General features: G+C 47.9%; 1 protein-coding gene and 1 long non-coding RNA gene across 3 annotated transcripts in view; one reads left to right on the top strand and one right to left on the bottom strand.

The window, feature by feature from the left end:
- The window catches only part of GALNT2 (polypeptide N-acetylgalactosaminyltransferase 2), a 181708-nt gene that overhangs the window by 147357 nt on the left and 9259 nt on the right, over positions 1-25092 (top strand). The window contains exons 5-14 of the mRNA XM_037510181.2: positions 98-165; positions 386-451; positions 4406-4527; positions 6627-6714; positions 9434-9521; positions 10545-10648; positions 14584-14710; positions 19954-20046; positions 20365-20448; positions 22594-22720. Coding sequence (XP_037366078.2) covers positions 98-165; positions 386-451; positions 4406-4527; positions 6627-6714; positions 9434-9521; positions 10545-10648; positions 14584-14710; positions 19954-20046; positions 20365-20448; positions 22594-22720 — 967 coding nt within the window. The remainder of the gene's footprint in view (positions 1-97; positions 166-385; positions 452-4405; positions 4528-6626; positions 6715-9433; positions 9522-10544; positions 10649-14583; positions 14711-19953; positions 20047-20364; positions 20449-22593; positions 22721-25092) is intronic.
- On the bottom strand, positions 15309-21694 carry LOC129145727 (uncharacterized). 2 transcript variants are annotated; one of them, XR_008551707.1, is made up of 3 exons: positions 21510-21694; positions 18586-18897; positions 15309-15346 (listed from the first exon to the last, which is right to left on the bottom strand). It is a non-coding gene; the product is annotated as an uncharacterized LOC129145727 (long non-coding RNA). The 2 variants fall into 2 exon arrangements; XR_008551706.1 differs by lacking the exon at positions 15309-15346 and adding an exon at positions 17809-18020.

Raw genomic sequence — 25092 nt, forward strand, 5'->3', positions numbered from 1 at the left:
ACTGAATAGGCAGCTCATGGGACCAAGATAGGAGAATTCCTTACCCTAATGACACCCCTACCGGACCCACCACCTTTATCTTTCTGTCTTTTCTCAGTGTGCTCAAGAAAAGCCCACCCCACCTCATCAAGGAAATCATCTTAGTGGATGACTACAGCAACGACCGTGAGTACTGGTACCAGTGTCCCCCTGCATCTGACGCCCCTCCTGGTTGCCAGCCCCTACTGGAATGCAGAACTAACAACCAGTTACATGAAAAGGCCAGACAGCAAGGCAGGGGAGCCCAGAGATGATCAGTTCATAGATGATCTGGAACACTGTGCTTGAATACAAATCCCATGATAAATTTGAGGTTCAAAATGCTCTGCTTGGTTTCTTTTCCTAGCTGAGGATGGAGCTCTCTTGGGGAAAATTGAGAAAGTGCGGGTTCTCAGAAATGATCGGCGAGAAGGTAAGATTCTCTTCTTCACTTAGTACCAAGACAGTTAAATTTGGACTTTTCCTGAGCCCAGTAATAACTTAAAAAAATATTTCAGCTGAAAGAACAATTAACTGTCTAGTCTTTTGTCTGTCTCCTTCCAACCAAGCCTCTTGGGAGCCTGTCACAGTGAGCATAGGAAGGGCATTCAAAGCCTAACTAATTGAAATTGTTTGTATACCAGGCCAAGAGTTCAAATTACATTTTTATTTATGCATTTGGAAAATTGGCTTCTCTCTTTCTTTGGCAACCTGCAGAGCCTTATCAGTCCCTTGAGTACTAGAATTTAGAAGAAAAGCAAAGATTTAGCAATGAGAAGTTTAATGATCCCACGCTCCAGGCATTTGATAAAATAACTGGGATTCAACTTTGACAGCCTGCTGAAGGTGAACCATCCAAAAAGGGGAGAATGCACTGTAATTACATGGTTATTGGATTTTGCAAATGCCAGCCTCAAAACCTGCTGTCAGTCCTGTCTGTGCTAGGGCTGGGTCACCTAGTCTGTCCTACTGGCAGTTATAAGAGAGACCCCAGACACTTTGAGGTATCTGGAAAAGAAGCTAGAATCACAATGTAATTACTACCCAGTGCATCAGTTCTGTTAAGAGAGAGCTTGGTGGTTAGATTCCAGATTCTTCCATAGTCTTGAGAAATCTTTCAGTATAGGAAAATTGCACAGTTATAAGACATGTGCTTTTTTGCCTCTTGTTCCTGGAGCACTGGCTCTGTCTTTGATCTGCGAGTACTCTCTTCTCACTCCTGTGTAAGCCAGCTAGGGTCATGGAATGCCATTTTTCTTAGCAAAAATCTAATCAGTCAAAAAGAGCCTTTTTGGTGATGCCATAAGTACCATATTTTAACCAGCTAAGATCATCAGTCCAGATGTTCAAGATAAATAAGCAGTGGGATCAGTCTTTGCTTACTGGACTCAACACCCGCCTCCAAACAAAAATCTTGAGAGCAAACAAAAATCTCACATTGTGTTTGCCCCTAAACAAACTACATAATAATTCTTTGAATTTAAACTCAAGGTGTCTGCTGATACAGGGGTGAAAAAAGAAGAGAAGTGGGAGAAAGAGACATTATTTTTTTTTTATGTTGGTATTTTGTAACTGACAGGTCACTTGCTCTCCTTATCAGAGAATGCTTTGACCTGTTTAGAGTCAAAATAGTACTTCTTAATGTACATTTTCCATTTGCTTTAAGTTGGGATGTTCATTTTGGTGAGAGCCCATTTTGATGCTTTATTTTGGGAAGGGATGAAGAGCGGCAATTTGGGAAGCCAGATTATTTAGGCCTTTGTGGTACAAGTGAAGTACGTGAGAGTTGAGTGAGAAAATGCACGTATTCCAAGATGTATTTGTGCTTTGTGTGTGTGTGTCTTATATATTTAGGCAGTACACAAGTGATCATAGTGATGTTACTAAATGACAGAGAAAACTGGTTATATAAAATGCTGTGTTAGTGAAGCAGTAGCCTTAGTTTCAGTATTACATCTGAGGATTTTGCCAGTGATTTCCTCATCTGGCTGTTTTATTAGAATTATCTGAAAGAACATAAAAGATGATCATACCCATATTCAGCCCACAGTTGAATAAAATTTCTGAATTTCTCAGGATGGGGCCTGACTATATGCATTTTAAAAAAAGATTTTATTTACTTACTTTGGCATAGAAGAACTGCGGTGTAGGCCAGAGGTGCAGGGGGTGAGAGGATTCTCCAGAGACAGTAAATTTATTGAAATACACTGCTAAAGGGGAACAGTGGGCAAGACAGAAGAGGTCTGCTGTGCCATGGGGGTTATTTCCCTGGCCAGAAATAGAACTCAGGCTGTCACAGTGATAGTGCTGAGACTTAACCCCTAGGTTCACCAGGGAAGTCCCCATCTACATTTTTAAAACAACTTAGATGTATTTTGCAAATCGAAAACCTAGTTCTTCTCTCTCGTTTCACAGATGGAAATATTAAAACCCAAAGAGGATAAAGTAGCTTTCTCAGGGATATATAGCTGTCCTGTCAGGTGAATTTTTTCATCTCAGATCATAGCAATTTTCAGTTCTGGGAGATCCATTTGACTCCAGTATAGTTTTCATTTCTCTGCTGAGATTCACCACCTATTTGGTCATTACAGTCATCTTTTCATTTGAGTTATTGGATAGAGTTAGGATAATAGCTGCTTTAAAATCCCTGTTTATTAATTCCTATATCTGGGTCATCTAAGGGCAAGTTTCTGTTGACATTTTTTTTCCCTTTTGGCATTGTTCACAATTCTGTGTTTCTTCTCATATCTAGTAATTTTTTATTTCATAATGAAATTGTGAAGGATATGTTGTAGAGACACTGAATTCTGCTATTTTTCTCTGAAGAGTGTTGATCTTTGTTCTACTGAGCAGTTAGATTACAGGGTGGTAACCTTGAATTTGTATAACCTTGTCTTTATACTTCGCTAAGAAGAGTGTATATTTAGCAGATCTCTTATTCTTAGATACAGACTGTTTTCCTAAATGTGTTCCTGCTGGGGTTCCTTGTAGAATTGAGGTATTTATGAAGCCCTTCTAACTTGGCAGGACTCATGTTCTGGTCTTAAGGTACTGTTGTGGATAACACCTGAAATCCCAGTTCTATCTTCTAGTTATTTCTTGACACCTTGACATCCTTTTTGTCAGGAGTCAGTCAGTTTTAAAGGGAGGTTCTCACCAGATTTGGGACTTAACCTACTTTTCAGGATTTCTTCCTATAGTTCAATGTACTCTGGAAGCCCCGTACTCTGTCTCAGCCAGAAAGACTGCATTGCAGGGTACTGGAGAAGAATCTCAGGGGAAACATGCTGGACCAATGGATTTCCCGTCATGTGATTTTCTTCTTTTAAGGGTTGAATCCTCTCTAGTTTGTGTCTCCTTCTTGCTATTTTTCTGGCCCTTCTCTACTTTGCTCAGAGTTTATAATTGCTACCTGAGCATTGGCTTGCTTAATACAAGCTACTTTGCAATAGCAGAACTGGAACTCTTTTGTCTTTTTTCCCTGCTGTAGCATGCAGCTCTATGAGAATCATTAAAAAGTCATTTTGACTGCTGTGTTTTAAAGGCACTTGAAACACTTGGAATAGTCCGTTCGTCTTCATATGTGAAGTCCAGCATACATAGCCAAAACCATTGATGACCTAGGGATAAATATACTATTTATGATAGGGCCTTATATGATAACAAAAAGATACATATTGTTAACAGATCACAAATATATAGATATGTAATTTGCTCAATAGTGTTACTAATTTTTTTAAATTAATGATATACCATTATTTCACATCCTTGTTTGTTTTTTCACAATGCAGGATTTCTCCCCTTACATGTGGGTCACCTAGTTTTCCACCACCAAAGTGCCCATTGTCCACCATAGTCATTGTCCTCTCCTCCCCTAGTAAAACTAATTTTGTCTAAAGAGCAAACAGTAGGGCATTGTCATTCATATTATTTGACTTGTAATAAGTCTTAGAAGACAAAGATGTTTGGGACATTGTTGCCATTAAATTATCACCATTAAAATCGGCACCATTAGCACTTGAAGTGTCTGGGTTACACACCTTCTTTAATCCAGTTAATTAGAAATCTCTGTCGCCACCTCAAAAGAAAGCAGTTTTAAAGTTCCACATTCCATCTGCTTGATAAAACAGACTTCAATTACGTAAAGGTCTTTCTCAGAAGGCATCTAAGACGGCTGTCTGTCTGTTCAGAAAAAGTGTGACAGAAACCCTCCTTGGTGACTATAAGGCAGTGCTGCTCCCACCACCAATGTTTGCAATAAACTCTGCCCAGCGCGGGAGATGCAGAGCCCTGTGAGGGGAGTTGATGCCCGTGTGCTGTTCTATTGCCTTTTTGTCTCATGTGCTGGGTTTCCCCACCTGATGTGCTTTTGAATTCGCTTCCACAGGCCTGATGCGCTCGCGGGTTCGCGGGGCTGACGCAGCCCAGGCTAAGGTCCTGACATTCCTGGACAGCCACTGTGAGTGCAACGAGCACTGGCTGCAGCCCCTCCTGGAGAGGGTGGCCGAGGTGAGTGTCTCAGTGAGAAGAGCCCAGGCTGGAGCTGTGTTTTTCCTTGGTGCTGCAGAGGGAGAGGAGCACCACTGGGACTTTTGTTTTAGTCACTAAGGGGAACTACCTGTAAGGAGGATAACCACTTGGCAGATAGGAAGTGCACGTCAGCTCGGGGAAAGCCTGGCCAGCTTAAGACTGTCCCTGACTTAGGAGACTCTTCCTTCCTTGCCTGCAGCTTTGCAACCAAGTCTGAAAATACTGCAAAAGGGATAAGATGCTTTCAACAGGGCTTGGCATTTGCAATTTGAGTGTTTGCTGCTGTTGCTGCTGGCTGAGGGCTGGGAGTCTCAGCTGGGGAAGTTCAAGGAGGTCAGCAGCCTCACCCAGTGCTGCTCACTGCAGTGGTGGCTGAAACCACGAGGGACAGAGGGAGGCCTAGGGTGATCCAGGGCATGCTGTGTGCACCTTGGTCTTCTAGAATCAACCTCTCTAGTACTAGTTTTCACCTTATGTCACTTCTTGCTTTCAACTTGTTTTATTGACTCTTTTTCCTCCCTAAGAAAGTGACAAAGCAAACTTAATGAAAGTGCTGGAGAAATCCAAAATGAGCAGATCATTCTTTTGACAACATAGCAAGCTTAACTGATAGGCAGTAAGTCATCAAATACCAAATAACCTCAAAGTACTAGTAATTATGATAATTACATTCACTACTCTTTCTTCAGTCCTAATTGCGTGCTGGACATGTTATACATGACTATAATCCAGGAATTACAACCTCATTTGACAGAGGAGGAAACTGGGTGGGGTTCAGGGAACATGCGTTACTTATCCCAAAACCGTGCAGGTGGCAGAGCTCAGTTCACCAGCTGCCTGTACCCAAGCCCTCATATCTCTGCACACATCTGCCTGAAACAAGTCCCCATCCTGGACTCCCACCCTGACTTCTCCCTCTACCAGACTTCCTCCCAGAAGAGCAGAAGCAACCAGAGAGATGACAGTGTGTGATGATATCTCAGGATTATCTCACATGCTCCCTCCTAAAGGAAGGACAGAAAGAGTTGAGAATATTGAAGTCCACTGATTCCAGTGACATCAAAAGAGAGAATGATGAAGTGGACCTAGAAGTGGAGCAGACTAGACCCAGCTACAGCAGGATTTTATTCTTTGCTGTTCCACGCGGTCGACAGAGCTTTTGTGCCCAGCAAATTTGCACCTAACCTTTGGTGTTAGAACTCGATATTATTCTCTTAGTGTGTCCCCTCTGATGTACAATGTTCTTGGGAGCTCTGCTGATTCTTTTACTAATTTGCTTTTCCCAAGTCTTTCTTCTGGCTAACTTGGGTTCTCTAAACAACCGGAGGATAACACTCTTTTGTTAACTCTCAGGATGGGGCAGCGTCTCTCACTAGCTTCAGCCATTTGAATTTAGAAAGGCAGGTTAAAAAGGCTTATGTCCACAAATGCTTCCCAAGGACAATGACAGTGGCCACGTAAAGAGCCCTGCCCACCAAGGGTGGTGGGGGGGAGAGTCTTTTTTTTTTTTTTTTTTTTCGGTTTGGAGGAGATGCAGGAAAGGAGTCTGGCCTTCTCTGGTCAGTTCTGTAATAATGCCGCACTCCCCACATCACACCCACCTCCTGTGCCCAGAGAGACAGAGTCCTAGTTTTATTGTGTGGGCTGTGCTGTGAGTTCATTCCTGAGGTGACTGCATGCAGCTCTCAGTGTTTCAGGTTCAGCTCAACTTAGATTCTGCCAATAGAAAGCTTCCCTGTGCTTGAAGTTTTGACATTTGGGAAAACCAGAGGGATCCTGGGGCACATGGGTGCCGCCCTGGCCTTCAGTGGGTGAACACAGGCCCAGCCTATCCTGAGGGCATGGGTGTCTCTTCTCTGCACGGGCTCTGACCGCCTGCATCAGAAGGGATGCCTGTGTGATGGTGCGGGCAAGGCCCTCTGATGGGGCCCGGGTCTCCATGGGCCTAGGGTGGTGGACAGGTGGCAAAAGGGGCAGTTGGTTTTCACTGAAACTACCTAACACCCAGGCCTCTTTCTTATGTGGTTGTATTCTTTGCTGTGCTCTTAATACCCGCTCTCATCTTTTCTTTATTTCAGGACAGGACCCGGGTGGTGTCACCCATCATTGATGTTATTAATATGGACAACTTCCAGTATGTAGGGGCATCTGCTGACTTGAAAGGCGGTAGGTGCCCCTTCCCGTCTGCCCTGCTTGCTCTTCGGTCCACACCGCTGTCTGAGCCCTGCTCCCTCTCAGCGCAGGGAGTGACAGTGATGGCAGCTTCACACCGCCAGCACATGTGCTCCGAGCACAGAGCACATGTGAGCTCAACAAGCAGAACCTCATCAAGAGAGCGAAAAATAGCCTGCTTCCCTCCAAGAGCTTCCTGTGTTCCCTGCTCTTCCTTATCTCTTTGACCTTCTGTTGCTGTTGTGACACATGTGACTTCGTACACAGTTTTTATGTCATTTTTAATCACAGAGGATTAGGCCTTCCCTGCTGGGCGTCTGGGATGCAGCGACGCCAGGGCTGACAGGCAGTACCACGTGGCTTGGGTTTGTGGCGCTGAAGGAGCGGGAGCCCATCTCTGCCTCGTCTCTCTCACCAGCTCTCCTCTGACATCTTGTGTCTCCTTGATGGCAAACCCATCTACCTGTCACCCTTTGGTGCCACTTAACCCTTTCAGGTCAAGTCTCTGTCTCCCACCCCACCCCCCACTCCTCAGACCCCCCCCATAAGGAGGGATGTGCCAGCCACATAGTGTGGTAAAGGGCAATGACAGCAGCTCCCAGCGCCAGGCCATCAGCGAGAGATCAGTCCTACTGGGAGAACCACCCATACCCTGGGATGCATAAAATCAGGAAAGATTTATAGCAAATGGTGAGAAGGACTTGGGGCTTTAAAGAAGACAGGTCCTTAGCTACCAAAAAGGCCTAAGTGTTCAAAATGTCTTCTTTCCCTGAGGATTTTGTAAGAACTGAGTTCGATGGGCTGTCTTTCTCCCTCAGCAGCTGCTTCTGTCTGAGCAGATGTGGAGACAATGAGGTGCTCTGGAATGGGGGAGGGGGGTGCAGGTCTCCTGTTCGGTCAGAAGAAGGGAGGCAGATTTACTCTGAGCGTTTTATGACATCCATTTAGAACAAAAAAAATCAACAAAAAAAATCTGTGTTTTTAGCAGATTCTTAAATTCTAATGCCACCAAAATAATAATGAACATTCAAAAAATGAACACAGAACCTGTCAACTGGTAGGTGAGGCCTTTGCATTCTTTGTTAATAACAGCCTGGATGCCTGCTGTTTCTCCATTGGTGTTTGTGCTTTGGAAGTGGCTCTCTGCAGCAGGCAGAGCCCGACTTCTCATGGGCACCAGTGCCTGGGCCTCACCAGTGTCTGTGAGTGTCCTTTCCTGCTGCCACCCCCAGCCACTCACTCCTTCTCCGCCTTAGCCTGCAGTGACAGCAAACAGTGGGAGCTGGGGGATCTTTTTGGTCTCCTGCCTCTGAGTGAGCCATAAATATGCTGTGCCATCCCAGGAGGCCCTGAGCCTCTACCTCCTGTTCTCTCCTCTTCAGGCTACCGACACACGGTTGCACGGTTGTCGGAGTGCACACACCCCAAATCCAGAGCACACAGATGAGAAATCCAAACTTAGGCATTGCTGGTAAAAAACCAGATGGCCGGGCCTCCCCTGGCGGTGCAGCGGTTGAGCGCTGGGCTGCGAAGCTACCCACAGCCTCTGCAGCGCCGGTTCTATCCCCGGCCGCTGGGGAGGGTCCCACATGGCGCGCAGACCTCTCCTGCCGCCCGCTGCTCCCCTCAGCAGTGTACTTCAGTCCTTCTGCCTGCTCTGCTCCCCACTCTGGCTCTGGTGAATTCTCTCACCCTCCTGCGCTTCTGACTGTACCCAGTGATTGTATAAATAATAAATATATCTTTAAGAAAAAAAACAAAAAAACCTGATGACCAGGAGCTTAAGAGGCCCAAGCTAAAAGGTAGATGGCCCTGGGTTGGTTAGTTCTGGCCATTGGTCCCTTGGAAATGCAGCCCGATGAGCCACATGTTGCCAAGAAGTGGGCTCCTCATGTGTCCCCAAGTAGGATATGCTGGCCGCCTTGGCACAGTGCAGGGGGCCTTCTGAGTAAGGGCAAGACCTGGGTGCTGTGGGTCAGGGGTCTGCAATGCCAGAAACCCCAACCCAGTTCCAGACCCAGGCTCTGCTGTCCAGAGCAGCCTGTGGATTCTAATAGGGAATCAGGATAAATGCCAAATGTTCCAGAAATTGATGCTTGCCTGCCCACTTTGCTATTTCTTTGGGCTCATTTTCGTCTAGAAGTTTTCCTTCTCCCACCTTGCCCCATTCCGTTCTTGGCATCTGGAGTATGATTCCTTTGCTGTCAAGATACTGATGTGATCAAGTTCACAGGGAATCTATAACCTTGTCCCCTCCCTGCACCCCTTACCTTAGGCTGGCTGGTAGGTTATTTTCACCCCAGTCCTGTTTTTTGACCTCCTTACAGCCCTCGCTGTACAGTGGTATCATCACACAGACCCCCCTTCTGTTCTCATTTCACACTTATTCTGATCGTCTTAATGCACCTTAATTTTAGAAACACCTGACCCACATTTTTTGTTTGGGGGAAGCTCTTTGGGAAGAGAATATTTCAATGTACCCCTCCCCACCCCCATACCACCCCTCCAGCTTCTCTCTCAATTCCACATCTTTGTTCTTTGGCATTTGGGCATTTTTTTTTGTTTTGTTTTGGTTTGGTTTTTGCCTGTATGTGGTTTCCAGTGAGACTTACGTAAATACCAAATATTTTTAAGCTGTGAGGGACTGCGATGCCGGGAGCCAACCACAGCCAGTTCTTGTCAGCTCTGTGTGTTCCTTTTCTGGGGTCGGCAGGTTTTGACTGGAACTTGGTGTTCAAATGGGATTACATGACACCCGAGCAGAGAAGATCCCGGCAAGGGAACCCCGTCGCCCCCATAAAGTAAGTACCAGGCTTGCTTCGGGGTGCTCCTCACAGGTTAAGTCTCAGACCCTGGCCCCACGTTCCCTAGAGGCCTAGTTGAGCTCGTCCCCCTCAGCCTTGTCCTAGCTCAGGAGTCACGTCTGCCACCAGATCACAGAATAAAGTGCTCTGAGATTTTGCTTCCTCTTGTGGAGTGTGATGTGTCCATGCAGTAGAAAGCCAGCCTGCCATCTGTGTCCCTCCACGTGTGTAACAGGGCATTTTCTGCGGCATCCAGGGGCTCCAAGTTGACCTCAGGGACCAGGGAGGGGCTGTAGACCAGGTGTGTATCAGGCCCCCTTCCGTGCCCAGCCTGAAGGTGCCCCCTCCTCAGCAGGCCTCTACTCACCCTTCCCATGGGGGAAGCGGTTTTCCTCACTAGCTCCCGGCTTGCTGTGGGTACACGTTGGGGGACAGGAGACCACCTGCAGCCAGGTATGAGCATGGAGGTGCTTCACCTTAGATATAGAAGGGGCTGCCAGCACCTGCGGCGTGCCGTGGACTTTCCCACTTGACATTAAATCCTCAAGCTGCTACTGAGAACAAAGGGACTCACTGCACATGCTGCTGTTAACCCCTTCCAGTCTGATGAGGGGAGGACAGAAAGTGGCCTGCTCCAGGGTAGGGGGGTGATAAAGATGGCAAATATACTGAGCATTTCCTCAGTGTGCAAATGCATTTCGTGTGTTGCTGTTTGCAATCCTCTGAGGAAAATTTCCTTAGTGTCAGTGAGCATTCCAGGCCCAGCCAGCAGTCACTCTCTCCAGGGGAGACTCAGCTCAGCCCCTTGCACTGTGGAAGCATCTGGGCTAGTGGGGAGGCATTTGAACACAGCAGTGGTAGAGCAGAGAGAGGGGCCCCGGAGCTCCGTCCCAAGCACAATGGCTGTGCTGATATTTTTCAGGTCAGCTTGCAGTGCTGACCTTAGTGGGAAGAATGCTGGCTATCTCACCTTAACCTTCAGCTTCTCCCTCTCTCCCCCACCCCTCTCTGTCTCCTTAGAACCCCCATGATTGCTGGAGGGTTGTTCGTGATGGATAAGTTCTATTTTGAAGAACTGGGGAAATATGACATGATGATGGATGTATGGGGAGGCGAAAACCTGGGTATGTATTAGTCTTGTGTCTTCACGTTCTTGTTTCCAATTCTGGTGAAGCCGTGGCCTTTTCCTGCCCACCAAGAGGGATACAAATGAAAGATGGAAGTTTGAAGAGACTGTTAGGCAAGAGTTTGTGGCACGTAGGGTGCCATTTGGAAGAAGTTTCAAAGACACTGGAGTTTATGAGACAAAATTAGTCCCCCTGTGAGAATAAATAACACTTGAAAGTGTCGGGCTGGGCACAGAAATGTGCAGACCTAAGGGTGCAAGATGCCGGGGTATAGGTCAGGTTCTTGGAGGAGAGAAACTACAAACACTTTTAATGTCATTTGAATCCCAGGTTTGGAACACATGCTCACAAAACTGGGGAGCCATTTCAGGCCCTAGGGTTCATGGGTAGCCACATTGAACAGAAAGTGAGCTCTGGAGGGCTCTCGGGTCATGGAAACCAGCTGGGGAGGGGCCCAGGCAGTCAGCCCTTCTTGACTGCTCTGTGAGGGACCCTAATTTGGTTGGATTTACTTTTTTCTAAATAACCTGTTTAATAACATTTTTATCCAAGTGTAGGAACAAAACTATATAGACGTTGGACTGTATTGGTAGCTGCATCATATTTACTGTATAAAGATGAAAACTTTTGTCTTGTTTAGGGTTCATTTTGTTTCACTTGAAGCGTCTAACTTCAGGTGCTCGGGGTTCCCAGCCGATTCTTCTCAGCTCTTAAAGGCTGTGAAATGGCACTCACCCTTGTGGAGACAGGCTCTGGAAGGACAGGGAGAGGAGGGGGAAATGAGGCCACTGTCACTTTTTGAAGTTTTCACTTGTAACAGACACTTTGATGGGTTTTGTTAGTTTAAAAGGAAAGACTAAATGAGCTTATCATTGTTCTCTCATTTTGTGATGTTGAAGTTCGTGGTAGCATCTCTGTGGAGCATTCCTCTGCCTCGGCTTGATGTTGAAAGGTTCTTTAGACTCAGTAATTACACTGGCGTGAAAGACCATGAGTCAAGCTCCTTTTGGGTATTTTTTAAGGCTACATTGACAGGCAGGCAGGACTTGAAGTCTTTGAGGACAAAGGTTTCAGAAGACTCCTTAACCATCTGGGGAGAATTCTGAGTCACCCTCACTGCAGAGATGTCCCCTGATGGCTCAGCGGAGACGGGCCAGCCAGGACCCCGTAGGAGATCACCTAGGCGACCATTTCCCAGAAGCACAGTGGGGTTTGCAGAGGTGTGTGCGATGAGCTGACAGCACTGGTGAGGTGATGACACGCAGCCAGGCTTGTTATGGTGAAGAAAGTGTATTGTTTAAATACCAAAGGAAATATTTCACTCAGAGACCAGAGAAAAGGAAGAGAATTTTTTTTTTTTAATTAGGTTTATTGTTGGGTTGGCTTGACTTTTTTTTTTTTTTTTTAAGATTTATTTATTTATGCTTACAAGAACTGGCATGTAGGCCAAAGGTGCAGGGGGTGAGAGGATTCACCAGAGACAGAATGGGGAACAGAAAGGCAGACTGACTGAAACACACTGCTGAGAGGAGCAGCAGGTGAGTCAGGAGAGGTCTGCTGTGCCATGTGGGGAGCTCCCTGGCTGGCCCGGGATCGAATTCGTGCTGCAGACACTGCAGATAGCTTCCCAGTACTGAGACTTAACCCCTTGGACCACCAGGGAGACCCTCGTTTTGACTTTTATGGAGTGCACCCTGCCGGGATGCAGCCTGGCATCTGCTGGCCCCCTGCTGGCTATAGAGAGGACCCTCTCAAGTAGCCTTAGTAGCCTTTTAGTTTCTTCAGAGGCTGAGCAGGCACAAGGGCTTTGGCAGGATAAGTCCTGGTGTGAGCCTCCTTTCTCGGGGTGCTCTGTGTGCACCACTAGCCACTGTCCAGCTTCTGTGGGTGTGTATCAGGAAAGAGGGGTTTTGGGGTGACTGAAGAAATCCAAGCAATCTCCTCCAAGTGTGTGTCACCAGAGTCTCTAGAGCTTGTTTCCCTAGCTAATGATGTAAGTCTAATATACGCAATTAAAAAGAAGGGCAGAGAGCCTGTTAACCAGCTACTGTGAGGATTTGGGCTCCTGGGGAACATTTTTTGTCCTTTTTGACTAAATGCTAAATACTCCCAGCGTATCCTCTCATTTCATGCTTTTTTGAAGGGCCCAGGCTCCCCCACACTCTTGGAGCTAGTCATTAGCAGAGCCAGAATTCGAGCACAAGCTGCCTAATTAAAAAGCCACCAAGTTATATTTGAGTAATCATCCCTCAGTTATAGGGCTCAAGCGAAAGCAGAATTGAATGTAGTTGTACGTGTACTTGGCCTTAAAACCTCCAACCAAATCTCTGTGCAGATCCTTGCTGCTTTACTAGACTCTCCACTCAGAGAGCTAGAAGGCCTGCTGAGCCCCCAGTTTTGAATTTTCCAATTAGGCCAATGTATATTTAGATTTTATTCCATAAATACAAGGAACTTATTTTCTTGGACACTGAAATGGACAGTGTAACTCTTCACTGTATCGACTTAGATGGTTATGACCGTGTTTAATACTATGAGAGAATCACAGGCCCATAGCAGCTACATGTATCACTCACTCCTAATGAGTGAGGTGTTTCCTGCACTTGGATTTGCTGGACCTGACATAAAACTCTGGCACTTCTGCCCCTAAGCGGGCTCTCACCCCTCCCACCTTGCAGCCGGGGTCTCTGCAGCACGTACCCCAGCAGCTCGCTTCTTAGTCTGGGGCGACCCTCCCGTTTCTGAGCCATCCCAATTGGCAGCAGTGACTGCTTGTTCTGTAGCTTCTGTCTTGCAAAATGATGTAGAGGAAATGCCCTTTTATACAAACCTCATGAAGTCTTTCAGAAAAAAAATTTGACCTTTTAGAATATTACATCTTGATATTTCTGTTTAACCTCAATTTCTCGCATCCAGTCGGACCTCTGACTCAGGCGACGGTTGCTCAGAATGGGTGGCGAGGAGTGCAGGAGCCTGCATGCCCCAGAAGTCACCCATGTGTGGGGAGTGTCTTCCAAGTATATATGCTGGGTGTGGGGGTTGTATGTGGGGGGGGGTGTATATGTATGTGCAAGTGCGTGTGCATCAGAGGCCCTGCACTTTGTATTTCCTCACTCCTGTGGATAGAGTTTGTACTGAGGCAGGTGAAGAGTGACCTTCACGAGGTCCATTGGTTACTGACTGGCAAGAGGCCATGACACTTTGAGGTATCTGTCTATTACTCGGGTGTCCTTGGTCACTACCATAATCCATAAATCACCTGCAAATTTGCCAGGTGGCTTGAGGCCTGTGAATGCACAAGGACAAACCTAATTTTTGCAATTTAAGGTAAGAGATTTTTTTTCCTGGATGGGTAAAGCCCAGGGGCATACTCATGCTCAGTGCGTTTGAAGTCTCTTTAGAGGAAGATGTTGTATGCAGCGGCCTGTCAATCCACTGTTGAAGCTTAGCTGTGGGCATTTCACGCTTTCTGATTCATACACTGCTTCAGTGTTGCTTTTTCTAACCATGGTGATATAAGCACGTGATTCCCATGATCATGGAGCTAGCAAAGAATTCAGTGCAAGCATCATCCACTGATGCTTGTGATCTTCCAGGGATATGTCTGATCTCATCCCAGTGAGCCTTTATATGCAAAAGAGACAGTCACCCTTGTTTCTAGTGTGAAACAGTCACTGCAGTCAATCTCATTAAAACATCACCCACACATTCTGGATTGTGCCACGGAGCCTCGAAACCCGGGACATGTCAGAGTCCCAACTGTGGAAAGTGCAGGACCATGTACCGGGCAGAGGTGTGTTCCTTATTCACACCTCCCTGAGCAGTACGGGGCGCAGTGGGATGGTGGTGGGTGGGCATCTGCACCCAGCCGGGGTGGCAGTGTTCAGAGCAGCCCCAGACCCTCTGGTCACCCCCCATCTCATTCTTCTCAGAGATCTCATTCCGCGTGTGGCAGTGCGGTGGCAGCCTGGAGATCATCCCCTGCAGCCGTGTGGGCCACGTGTTCCGGAAGCAGCACCCCTACACTTTCCCGGGTGGCAGCGGCACTGTCTTTGCCCGGTAAGTGTTGGAGAGGCTGGGTCGGGGACCACAAAGGTGGCTGACCACCATCCAGACCAGAATGGCTCTCAAACAGCATGGGGACGGAGTGTCACTTAGCAGTCACAGGGAGACACGACGACTCAGTGCCTCGCACAGGGTTTCTGCTGAGTGAAAGATGCCAGACTCATGATGCCAGACTGTTCCTTCATGGAACAGTCTCAGAAAGACGAAATGATGTGGTGGAGGATGGACCCGTGTTTGCTAGGGGTGGGGGAGGGCAAGAGGGCCTCCAAAGGAACGAGTCAGGGGGCTCTTGGGGGTGGAGGATGGACTGTCCTGCAGCCTGATGTGGTGGTCACCCAAAGCCCCCTGCCTGTGTGAAATCTCATAGCAATGTCCAGCCCCCAAATGAGGGAAAACGTTATTTTAAAGAAGAGAACAGATGCTTCTTTATTACCAATTACCTTTCAAGTACAGTCTACAAACAATATTAAAGTCAAGTTGAAAAGACATCATGAGATACAGATATGACTCATGAAAGATAATAGGTATATTTTAGCAAACAAGATGATGTCAAATGAAGAGCTTTTTGAAGAAAAATAGCAAATTAACAGTCAGTGGCACCACATTTTCCCCTGGGAATTCTTCTAGGAGCTAAAAGATAAAATGGAGTACAAGTCAGCAAGCCTGGCCACAAGGGAGGCGGGTAGCAAGCCCCCCACCCCCACCCGCACAGCCAAGTAAGATTGCTCCAAACACTCACAAAGGCTGTGAAAAGGTAAAAGGTGGGCCTGGCATCAGCTTTGTTGGGAGGAGGGGCGAGGGGGCAGGACATGTGCACGGAAGGGTCCTTCGAGTTGGAGGCACTGGTGTGAAACCTGCATGTTGGGAGCGACTTTCCCGGAGCCTGGAGCCCTGGGGGCGCCGGGCTGAGTCAGGTGAGTGCAGTGTGACTAGGGCCCAGTCTGTGAGGGACTGAGCCCGGGGGCGAGACCTGAGCTGACCTGTGTGGTGCACCCCTGCAAGTTGTGGGAAGCTGGGTTTTGCTGTTGGGGGAAGCTATTGGGTGTTTTAAGCAGGTACCCCTTTCTTATTTAGGCTTTAGAAAGGTCTTCTGTCTGCTGGGCAGAGGCTAGTGGTGCAGTGACACTAGGATAAATGGGCCCACTGCAGGGTCAGAGGCAGGGGAACGCCTAGGACCTGTCATCAAACCCCAGAACAGAAGAGGGGCCCCATAGCAGAGGTGTAGCTGCGCTCGTCACTAGGGCCAGGCCCCGCTCGCTCCTGAGGCAGTGACAGGAAACCAGAGCGAGGAATTGAGGGCACACCCAGGCTTGGGCACAGGACCCCACTGATGGGGCGCCCCTGCTGAGACAGACATGACACCCTACTGGTTTAGAGTCCGGTGGGGTAGGTTGGGGGCAGGGGGAATGACTAACATACCTCTTGCATGGTATTTTTCAACTTGTATTAAGTACAGATTTCACAACACAGAGATGTTGAATTTTCAACTCAGAGAATTTTAAGATCTGGGAAATTTTATTTATTTATTTATTTTTAAAGATTTATTTATTTATACAAAAACTGGAATACAGGTTAGAGGAGTGGGAGGGTGAGAGAATTCACCAGAGAGAGTGGGGAGCAGAACAGGCAGAGAGACGGACGCCACACCATGTGGGTTTCTCCCTGGCTGGCCGGGAATAGAACCTGTGCTGTAGAGGCCGCAGACAGCTTCACAGCGCAGTGCTCAACCCGCTGTACCACCGGGGAGACTCTCTGGGAAATTTTAATAGAAGCCAAATATCAAATAATTATTGCTTCAAGACCAAATTACCTTCCCTGGGAAAGAATATCCTTTTCCGAACATTGTCTAAATTTCTTCTTCGCCCCGTATTAGAAACAAAAATATTGTCTTATACAATAAGCTCTATAAATATCAAACGTTTTTCCCCGAAGGCAACACGTGATTCTTTCCAGAAACCTCTTATAGAGACATATCAAATATCCCAAATCACGGCTGTGTTGGTATCTACCGGCAAACAGCTAACAGCGGGATTTCAGAAAATGGTATGTTAGACTAGATGACATTGCTTTCCATAGGTTTTTTTTAAAAGCACTCTTTTTTAGAAGGGAAACTTTTTTCCCATTGCCTGTCTTTCATTCTGTGCCACAGGAGCAATACGGAGAGAAAGCAGACCTGGGTTTCAGAGTTTGGGGACAGCATAATCTGTTAGGTCTTTAGCAGTGCCCTCCCCTGCCCCTAGCCCAGTCAGTCATCTCAGAGATTTCTGAGGTCTTACTCTACATATTTCCTCTGACATTAAATGAATAAGTATTTCCATCAAAAATTTGAGACTTAACAAATAGCCAATATTTATTAGTGTTTTATGCATTCCAGGCTGTTCTAAGTACTTCACAAATACGAACTTACATTGTCATAAAACTTTGTGGATTAAATACTACTAATCTCCACTGCAAGGATAAGGGAAACAAGGCAAAAAAGCTTTAGCTTCTCTGTCCCAGTTCACAGAATTGAAAAGGTACTGATTGGGGTCACTCCAGAGCCATAGCCTTACCACACATCAATTTTTCGTCTTATGTATCTAAGGTTTCAGGTCTTCAGGAACTAGATACTAGATAGCGTGAAGAGGAGGATCTCATTTATGTGAGTTGGGTGGTTGGTAAATGAGTGGTGAATGACGAATATGTGGAACCAGCAGGTGTGGGGTCCTGCCTTGTTTTGTCACCCCCAGGTCAGCCACAGGGGCACCTGTCACTTAGAGTAAGGTGATGACACACCTGCACATTCTTGCATCATCTCTCTGGTTATGGCAGCCACTTCCCCACCTCCCTTAAGACCAGTTGAGAGTAAACAAACAGTTCCTTCCTTTTTTCTTTTTGCACAGTCACCTTTCCAAGCAGCTTCTCATGATCCCCATCAGAGACTGTGTGAAGAGTGCTGTGTGTGCTTGAGTGTGCTGATCGAAGTTTACTCAAAGGCCATGAGTAGTGGGGTGGCAATGGGGTGGATCTCTCAGAAGGAGATTTGGTTTTAGGTTAGCAAATAATGGTGAGGAGCATATCAAGAAATTAAATACAGGAAACCCGTGGTTTATAGTTACCCTCTTATCAAAGTTTTTTCTGTTGTTACCACCAAGGAATATAATGGACTGGTTTGAATCACACTTTTTCTCTCCTGCCTGCTTCCCGGTAGAGCTGCTTATCTGCTTATCTGGGTCCCCTGGGTTGAAGGGAGCCAAAACAAGGAAAGCCTAGAGAATCAAGGTGTTCCTCTCCAGGAGCCTCAGTGTCCACAGCACCTGCAAGACTGTTGTTGGAATGAGTGACTCGTAGCTAGCACTGAGTAACACATGAAGCTTATTTTGGGGAGATTCCTACATATCTTTTTCTGCTAAGTAGACAGAAAAAGGTTGCCTTGCATTTAGGAATTAAGAAATGACTTTAAAGACTTAAGTGATTTAAAACCACGATATGATTGGAAATTATAAAACCTTTATACCATTAGAGCTAAGAGTAGCCTAGGAGTTCCTTGAATCAAATCCTTTCATTTTCCTGATGGGGAATCCAAGTCCCATAGATCTGACTTACAAGGCCAGCTACAGGTTAGGTCACAGGCTACTTAAAGACTCCACAATCCCAATAAGAATATTTCACATCTCTAATGAGAAATAAAACTGCTCATCCAGTATCCCCAGCACTTTAAGTCTGTAGGTGCACACTGTTGTGGCTATGTTGGCTATGTATTTTTTTTTTTTTTTTAACAGAAAGTAGAAGAGCCATCTCATCAAAGAGAACACTCTTAGGACTGGTGAATCAGTCTCTCAGCCTTTCCCCATGCCCCTTCTCCCTCCCCATCCCCTTCTTCCACTCACCTCTGTTGTGTGCTGTTCTCCACTCTGTTTTGCCTTCAGAGTCTCGGCCCTCCCTCCTGGCAGCAGGCAAGGTGCACCCTCCAGCTCAGACCCTCCAGTTCAGTGCCAGGGATTCATCCTTTTGTTGGGTCACTGACCAGCTGCTATAGTTTTCTGAGTTGTTTGCCATGACAGGTAGTGCCGAAGTTAACATATCTCCACATAAATACTTTCACTTCTAGTTGCTTATTTCCTTGAGGTACATTTTTAGAAACAGGAACTGCTGGATCAGAGGATGGGTCCTTCCTGTTGTCTGCTGCTTAGACAGCCTTCCTACCAGCGGAAAAGAAAAACAGGTGTCGACATCACTTTATATGAAAGATAAATGCCCCAAGCTGAAATTGTTTTAATAACTGTAACTCATATCATTTGAAGGGCTCCCCATTTACAAGCTCCCTTTCAGGTAAAGAAAATGAATTCCTTGCAAAGGTACACATTGCCGCCTCCTGTGTCCATTTGGGAAGAACAGCACACCTTCTGTATGGGTTCCCAGGAGGACTGGCTCCAAGCCTACTGTGCGAACCTACTGTGACACCGAGGGCAGGATTGGGGAGCAAAGAACTTCACAGGGCCTTGAAGGGATGTTGGTGGGATGAGATGCAGGTGCCTGTGCATGCAGCAGCCTTTAATCCAGGCCATCCATTCAGAAGTAGCTTGTTCTAGGAGCCTTATTTACCATGAACTATGGTTGTCTGCATGATGGTGAGCTGTAAGCACATGGTTTTCTTGCCTACTAGAAAAGTCTGCTTTGCCTGTGCCTCTCCAGCACCATGTAGTGGAGCCCCAGGTGGGGGTCATAAAGCTTCACACCATGATTCCTTGTCCAAGGACTCTGTCTCAGCTCAGGTCTGCAGAAAAGAAAGGAGTAACTCACCTGTCCTTAGCTCTTTCCCAGAGCTAAGTTGTGTGACAGCCATTACAAGGAAGGCCATAGAAACAGGATTTCTTTGCTGCATTCCCTGGTAACAGCCTTCAGTAGAAATAATACAAGTTATTGCAGAGGAATCCTCTTTTGTTCTTTATGGCACAACTCCAGTTCTTTAAAATACCTGTCTGCGCTGTAATTCTAACTTGAACACAGCGTGTTCTGTTATAGGCAAGAACATGTGTCCTGTTTGTTCTGTAAGCACAGGCTGAACCCCAGCCACCCACAAACTCAGGCAGGGCTGCTGCATGGGATGCCTGCTCTCTGCCCCTCACTCTGGGATGCTGCCTGAGCTCCCTGCCCGCCTAGGAGGACCTTCCTAAGTAGCACTCCAGGCAGGTGCAAACAGTGGTGTGATGGGGAGAAAGCAAATCACAGTTCAAGGAGATTTATTTTGTTTCTAGTAACACCCGCCGGGCAGCTGAGGTCTGGATGGATGAATACAAAAATTTCTACTACGCAGCAGTGCCTTCTGCCAGAAATGTTCCTTATGGAAAGTGAGTGACCCTTGTGCCCTCTCATACTGCTTTACTTGGGATCCTTGGGAAGGAAGAGGGGGATGTGGCCAGTTTGTACCCCAAGAACCATTTTGTGACCAGAGTTGAGAACAGCCATCCAGGTATCAAAAGGGGCAGGGCCTCTCCTCAAAGCCAGGCCGCCAGGTCTGTGTCAGGCGGTACTTAGGGGGTGGGCAGGATTCCAGGGTCCACGCCCTACTGCCTGCCCAACCTGGTCTTGTTGGCAGATTTCCAAGTTTCCAGAAAGCTCATCCCTTCCTAAAATGTGTCAAGGAATATTATTTCCCTCTCCTCTAGTATTCAGAGCCGATTGGAGCTTAGGAAGAAACTGAGCTGCAAGCCTTTCAAATGGTACCTTGAGAATGTCTACCCAGAATTAAGGTAAGACCCTGAGGTCTGGGAGTTGAATTCTGCAAGGGCTTAGAAGGGTGTCAGAAGTAACGAGTGTGGCTCAAGAGGTGAAGTAAAGGTTCATTGCACGTGAGTCAAGAGGCCGGGAGCTGGGGCTCCCAGTGAGAACCGCTGTCCTTGCCCCAAGGCTGTCCTCAAGGACCCCAAGAACCTGCTCCCTGAATTGCTCTGCCCTCCCGTTCCTGCTGATGTTCTTTCCATTCTTCGTGAACCTGGAAATAGCCCCCAGGGATCGGCTGGTGTCACTTGTTCCTATTGACAGGACAGGCCTGTGTGTGCCAGAGGACTTTGTCTAACTGCCTGTGTCAGAGGACAAAGGGGGAGTTCCCGGCCTCCCGGGGGGTGTGCCCTGTGTCTTCTTCCAGGCCTGCCCTGCCCAGGTGCCTGCGCTGGCCTCCTGCAGCCTTGCCCTGCTCGCTCCTCCTGCGCTCCCTGGTGGGTGTCGGAGCAGGGGCCGGCACTGGCCCAGTAGACACCAAAGATTAAATCAGCTGCGTCACTTCCCGCTTGGCTTCTGCTCAAAGGGCGCAGTTGCCACTTCCATGGGCTGGCAGAGTAGCATGCCCAGCAGAGCTGGGGGAACAGGACCCTGCCCAGTGCCTTCTCCTGCAGCTGTTTGTGCCATGCAGAAGACAGGAATAAGGATACTGGCCCCTGCTTTCTTTCCTCTGCAGATGGCGGTGACACAAATACCCTTCCGAGCCATCTCTCTACACCCAGACTTTCATTTTAAATTGATGTGCACTCCTGTCCTGCTCCCCTCATCAGAGGACCTGTGGCCTGCAGGGCCTGGGGACCCATCTGAACTTCCTCTCCTTAAAGGGACTGCCAGGCAGCTTTGGCCTTACTGTGGCACATTTCTTATTACACATATTCCCAGGGCATTTGCAGCGAGTCACGTATCGAGCACAGTGACTGCATGTAGGCATCGCCACCATATCTTTGTGCTAACAGCACCTACAGAGCCTTGTTCCAGAGACTCATTGGGGGTTAGGTCATGCGGGCCAGCCTTATTACTGCTATTCACTTACGTCTCTTTGGAACTGTTTTCTTTGCTTTAAAGTAACTTAGGAGACCCTGTGCCGCCCTGCCACCTGGCCAGATGGACCCCTTCCACTGGGCCCGTCTTGAAGGATGGCCTTGCTGTGGCTTGAGAGCAGTGCCGGTCACCGGTGCGAAACCCTGGGCATCGTCTTGCTTGCCAACAGTGGGGGCTTCTGGCAGTGGACCAGAGCCTTTAATGGTGCCCCTTTGTTCTCGCTGTTACCATGGTTGGCAGGTGACAGCATCAGACAGAGTAACAGTTTCACTCTGACGTCACCTGAGATTTGGAGTGACATTAGACCCTGCACCACTTAAGATCACATCACAAGCAGTCAGCACCACAACAGCAGCTTCCCCCACCTGTGCCAGGCCTGGGAGACGCCGGCTCAGTGTTTGTACTGATAGGAACAATTTCTGACATTTACTAGGTCCTTCCTATGAGCCAGGCACTGTGCTAAATGCCACAATGAAACATAACACTTGCAACAGACCTATTTAGTAGGTACTGTGCAGAAAAGGGGTGCGGGGTTTATAGAGAGTCAAAGACCTCACCATGCATGCAAGCACAGGGCTCAGATTCGGGTCTGATCCAAAAATGTGGTGCTCCCACCCATATGCTCCCTGACCTTGTCTGGCCACTAACACACCCACTTAGGTTCCCCACTACTCGGGAAAGTCCATATCTAAGGCTTAGAAAGTTCAAGATAATTGGATTTGACCCCATTAACTGCTTTTCTGAGTGACTTCTAACCGTGTAGACATATTTCCTTACCAGAAAAATTTCCCTGATTCAAAATAGGAAGAATACTTCTCCAACTTCACTCTTTAGTTAGGGTTAGATATCCAGAAACTCTAAGATGCTCTGTCTCGCTGACAGCGCTGCCCATGCAGCAGGGGGTGCCAGGCCTGGTGGTGACCTTTCGCTTGAGATGAAATCTCAAGATTTCATCCTTCTGCTTGAGATGCCTTCTGCTTGAGATGAAATCACTTAACAAAGTGATTTACAAAGGGGTAAGTGGTGAGAGCTGGTGGCTGTGAACTTGAGCAAGTGATTCTCATGTTGCTTTCCAGGGTCCCCGATCACCAGGATATAGCTTTCGGGGCCTTGCAGCAGGGAACCAACTGCCTCGACACTTTGGGACATTTTGCTGATGGTGTTGTTGGAGTCTACGAGTGTCACAATGCTGGGGGTAACCAGGTATGTGCATGGGGTGACCCTGAGCACCTGGAGGCCAGAGGGAACAGGAACAGCTGGATCCTGAGGTCCAGCTGCCGTCTCTCTCCTGTGTCAGAGATGACGTGAGGATGTCCTGCCAGTCAAAGCCACTTACAGGCCACCTCAGCTGGGATGTCCCAGACCTGACTGGCATGGGGAGCTGGTCATCCACCTTGGGCCAGGCTCCACTCGTGGCAGAGGCACCTGTGCTAACGCTGACCTCTAGCATCCATTGTCAAGGCACGGCTGCAGCCAGTCACCTGGGTCTTGTCCTTATCATCATCTTGCAGCCACTGCCCTCTTCCCGGTGACATGTGCTCACCCCCAAAGTATCTGTGTCTATAACTGCATGTCGTCCCTAAATGAGCTTGTGAATGCTTACCCGTGTCCCTCCCTAACTGTCCCTCACCACCCTGACTGGCCGCTGCTCGTCATTGTCGTTCCTGCCTATTAGAATAATGATAGCTGAACTATAAAATATTGACAATTACTTGCTCCTGCAAATTTGTGACAAACACAAACCTTTCCTAGAGGTGTGAAAACCCACTGCATTCTGTCTTCATTGAAAAGGGAGAGCTAAATGAAGGTTTGATAGGCTTAATGGTGGCCTGTGTGTTCCAAAAGGACAGTGTTCCAAAAGGCGGTACTCCTGTGAGATAATAATAGGTATTTGGGCAAATGTGGGCTTTGTATACAAGAAAGCCTGGGCAATGCTGTGTACTCTGCTCTCCTTGAAAGTATGCCTGGCTCTCAGAGGGTCTGCAGCTAAAAAAAAAGACAATAGCTGTTTTTTCAGATGTATTGATTGCAGAACCTTCTTTAAATGGAACTATTTTTTTTTTGAAGATTTATTTATGCATACAAGAACTGGGGTACAGGCCAGGGGTGTGGTAGGTGAGAAGACTTACCTGAGACAGAATGGGGAACAGAACAGGCAAACTGACTAAAACACACTGCTGAGGGGAGCAGTGGGCAAGACAGGAGAGGTCTGCCGTGCCATGTGGGTATCTCGCCGGCGGCTGGAATTGAACCCACGCTGCAGAGGCTGTGGACAGCTTCACAGCACTGTGCTCAACCACCTGCGCCACCAGGGAAGGCCCTGGAACTATTTTTAAAAGAGGGTTCCTGCTTTCATGTAAAGTTGGCTGTTGTGGATGCTCCTGAGGAGTGCCCAGACTGCAGTGCTCGGTGCTTCTCTCCTCGCTGGGCGATGCAGAGGCCAAGGTTACCTACAATGGCCCCCAGAGAGACAGTGAGGGGCAGGAGAGGAAGGGTGTCTCACCTCCTTGGCTCAGTATCCCCAGGCCTAGCCCTGCCCCACCCAGCACACCCCTGTCACTCCAGGCTCCCAGGCTCCAGATCTCTGTCCTTGGCCTCTGACTTCTGGGGATGCGCCCAGGGACAGGCTTCATGCTCTGAGTGACTCTCAGACAGCCCTGGCTACAGCTTGATTTGTGAATTTTAAATATTTAAACCTATGACTCATGGATCCACAAGTGGCAGGAATGGCCCTGGAAGGAGGATCTTGGAAAGAGGGAGGAAGAAGTGCAGCAGAGGAAGGACAAGCAAGGAAACAAGAGCCAGACAGTGTTTGTGGGACCAGGAAAGGAGAGAGGGGCCCTCCCACCACCCGCCTTTCTGTCTCCTCGTCAGCCTGAAGAGACAGGCCTGTGTGTGCAGACGCTTCGCTCCTGATCTCTCCCCCTTTGCTCCTGTGAAGTCATGACCATTCTCACAGTAGAGCTTTGCTTTTCTTTTCAGTGAACATTGGCTCCATGCCTGCTGTGCCTGGCACTGTGCCAGGCCTTTGGGGGTCACTGTCCTGGGCAGTGGCTCCCTGCATGCTCTCAGCACTTCCCCAGGGCTGCACCTGGAATAGCCCCAAGGGCTTTTAGAAACACTGATGTAGGGTCCCCTGCCCAGACAGCCCGATTTAATTAGTCCAGGGTAGAGCATCAGGAGCTTCCAAAAGCGCAGCTGGGTGTGAGGATGCGCGATGGCCCATTGTCGGCAGGCAGCAGCAGGCAGCATGGCAACCTGGTGTGCGCTCACCCAGCACCTGGGGTCACCCCCCTAGCTGCATTCCAGATCAGTACTTTATGTCACTGAGAATATTCTAGATCCGCACCACCCAGTATGGAGCCACCAGCAACACATGGCGACTGAGCACTCAGAATGTGTCTGGTGTGCCTCAGGGTGTAGTTATTACTTAGTGGCTACTGGGCAGGTATTGGAGAGCATGGTGCCGGGCAGACAGGCAGCCAGAGTGCATGCTCACGCCCACAGCTGAGCCTCAGTCCAAACTGGTAGAAAGTGACACTGTTGTGAGTCGTGTGCCACAGGGATGAGAACCG

Source organism: Talpa occidentalis, unplaced genomic scaffold, assembly GCF_014898055.3.
Source record: "Talpa occidentalis isolate TD23 unplaced genomic scaffold, MPIMG_talOcc4v2.1 talOcc4.14, whole genome shotgun sequence".
NCBI lineage: Eukaryota > Metazoa > Chordata > Mammalia > Eulipotyphla > Talpidae > Talpa > Talpa occidentalis.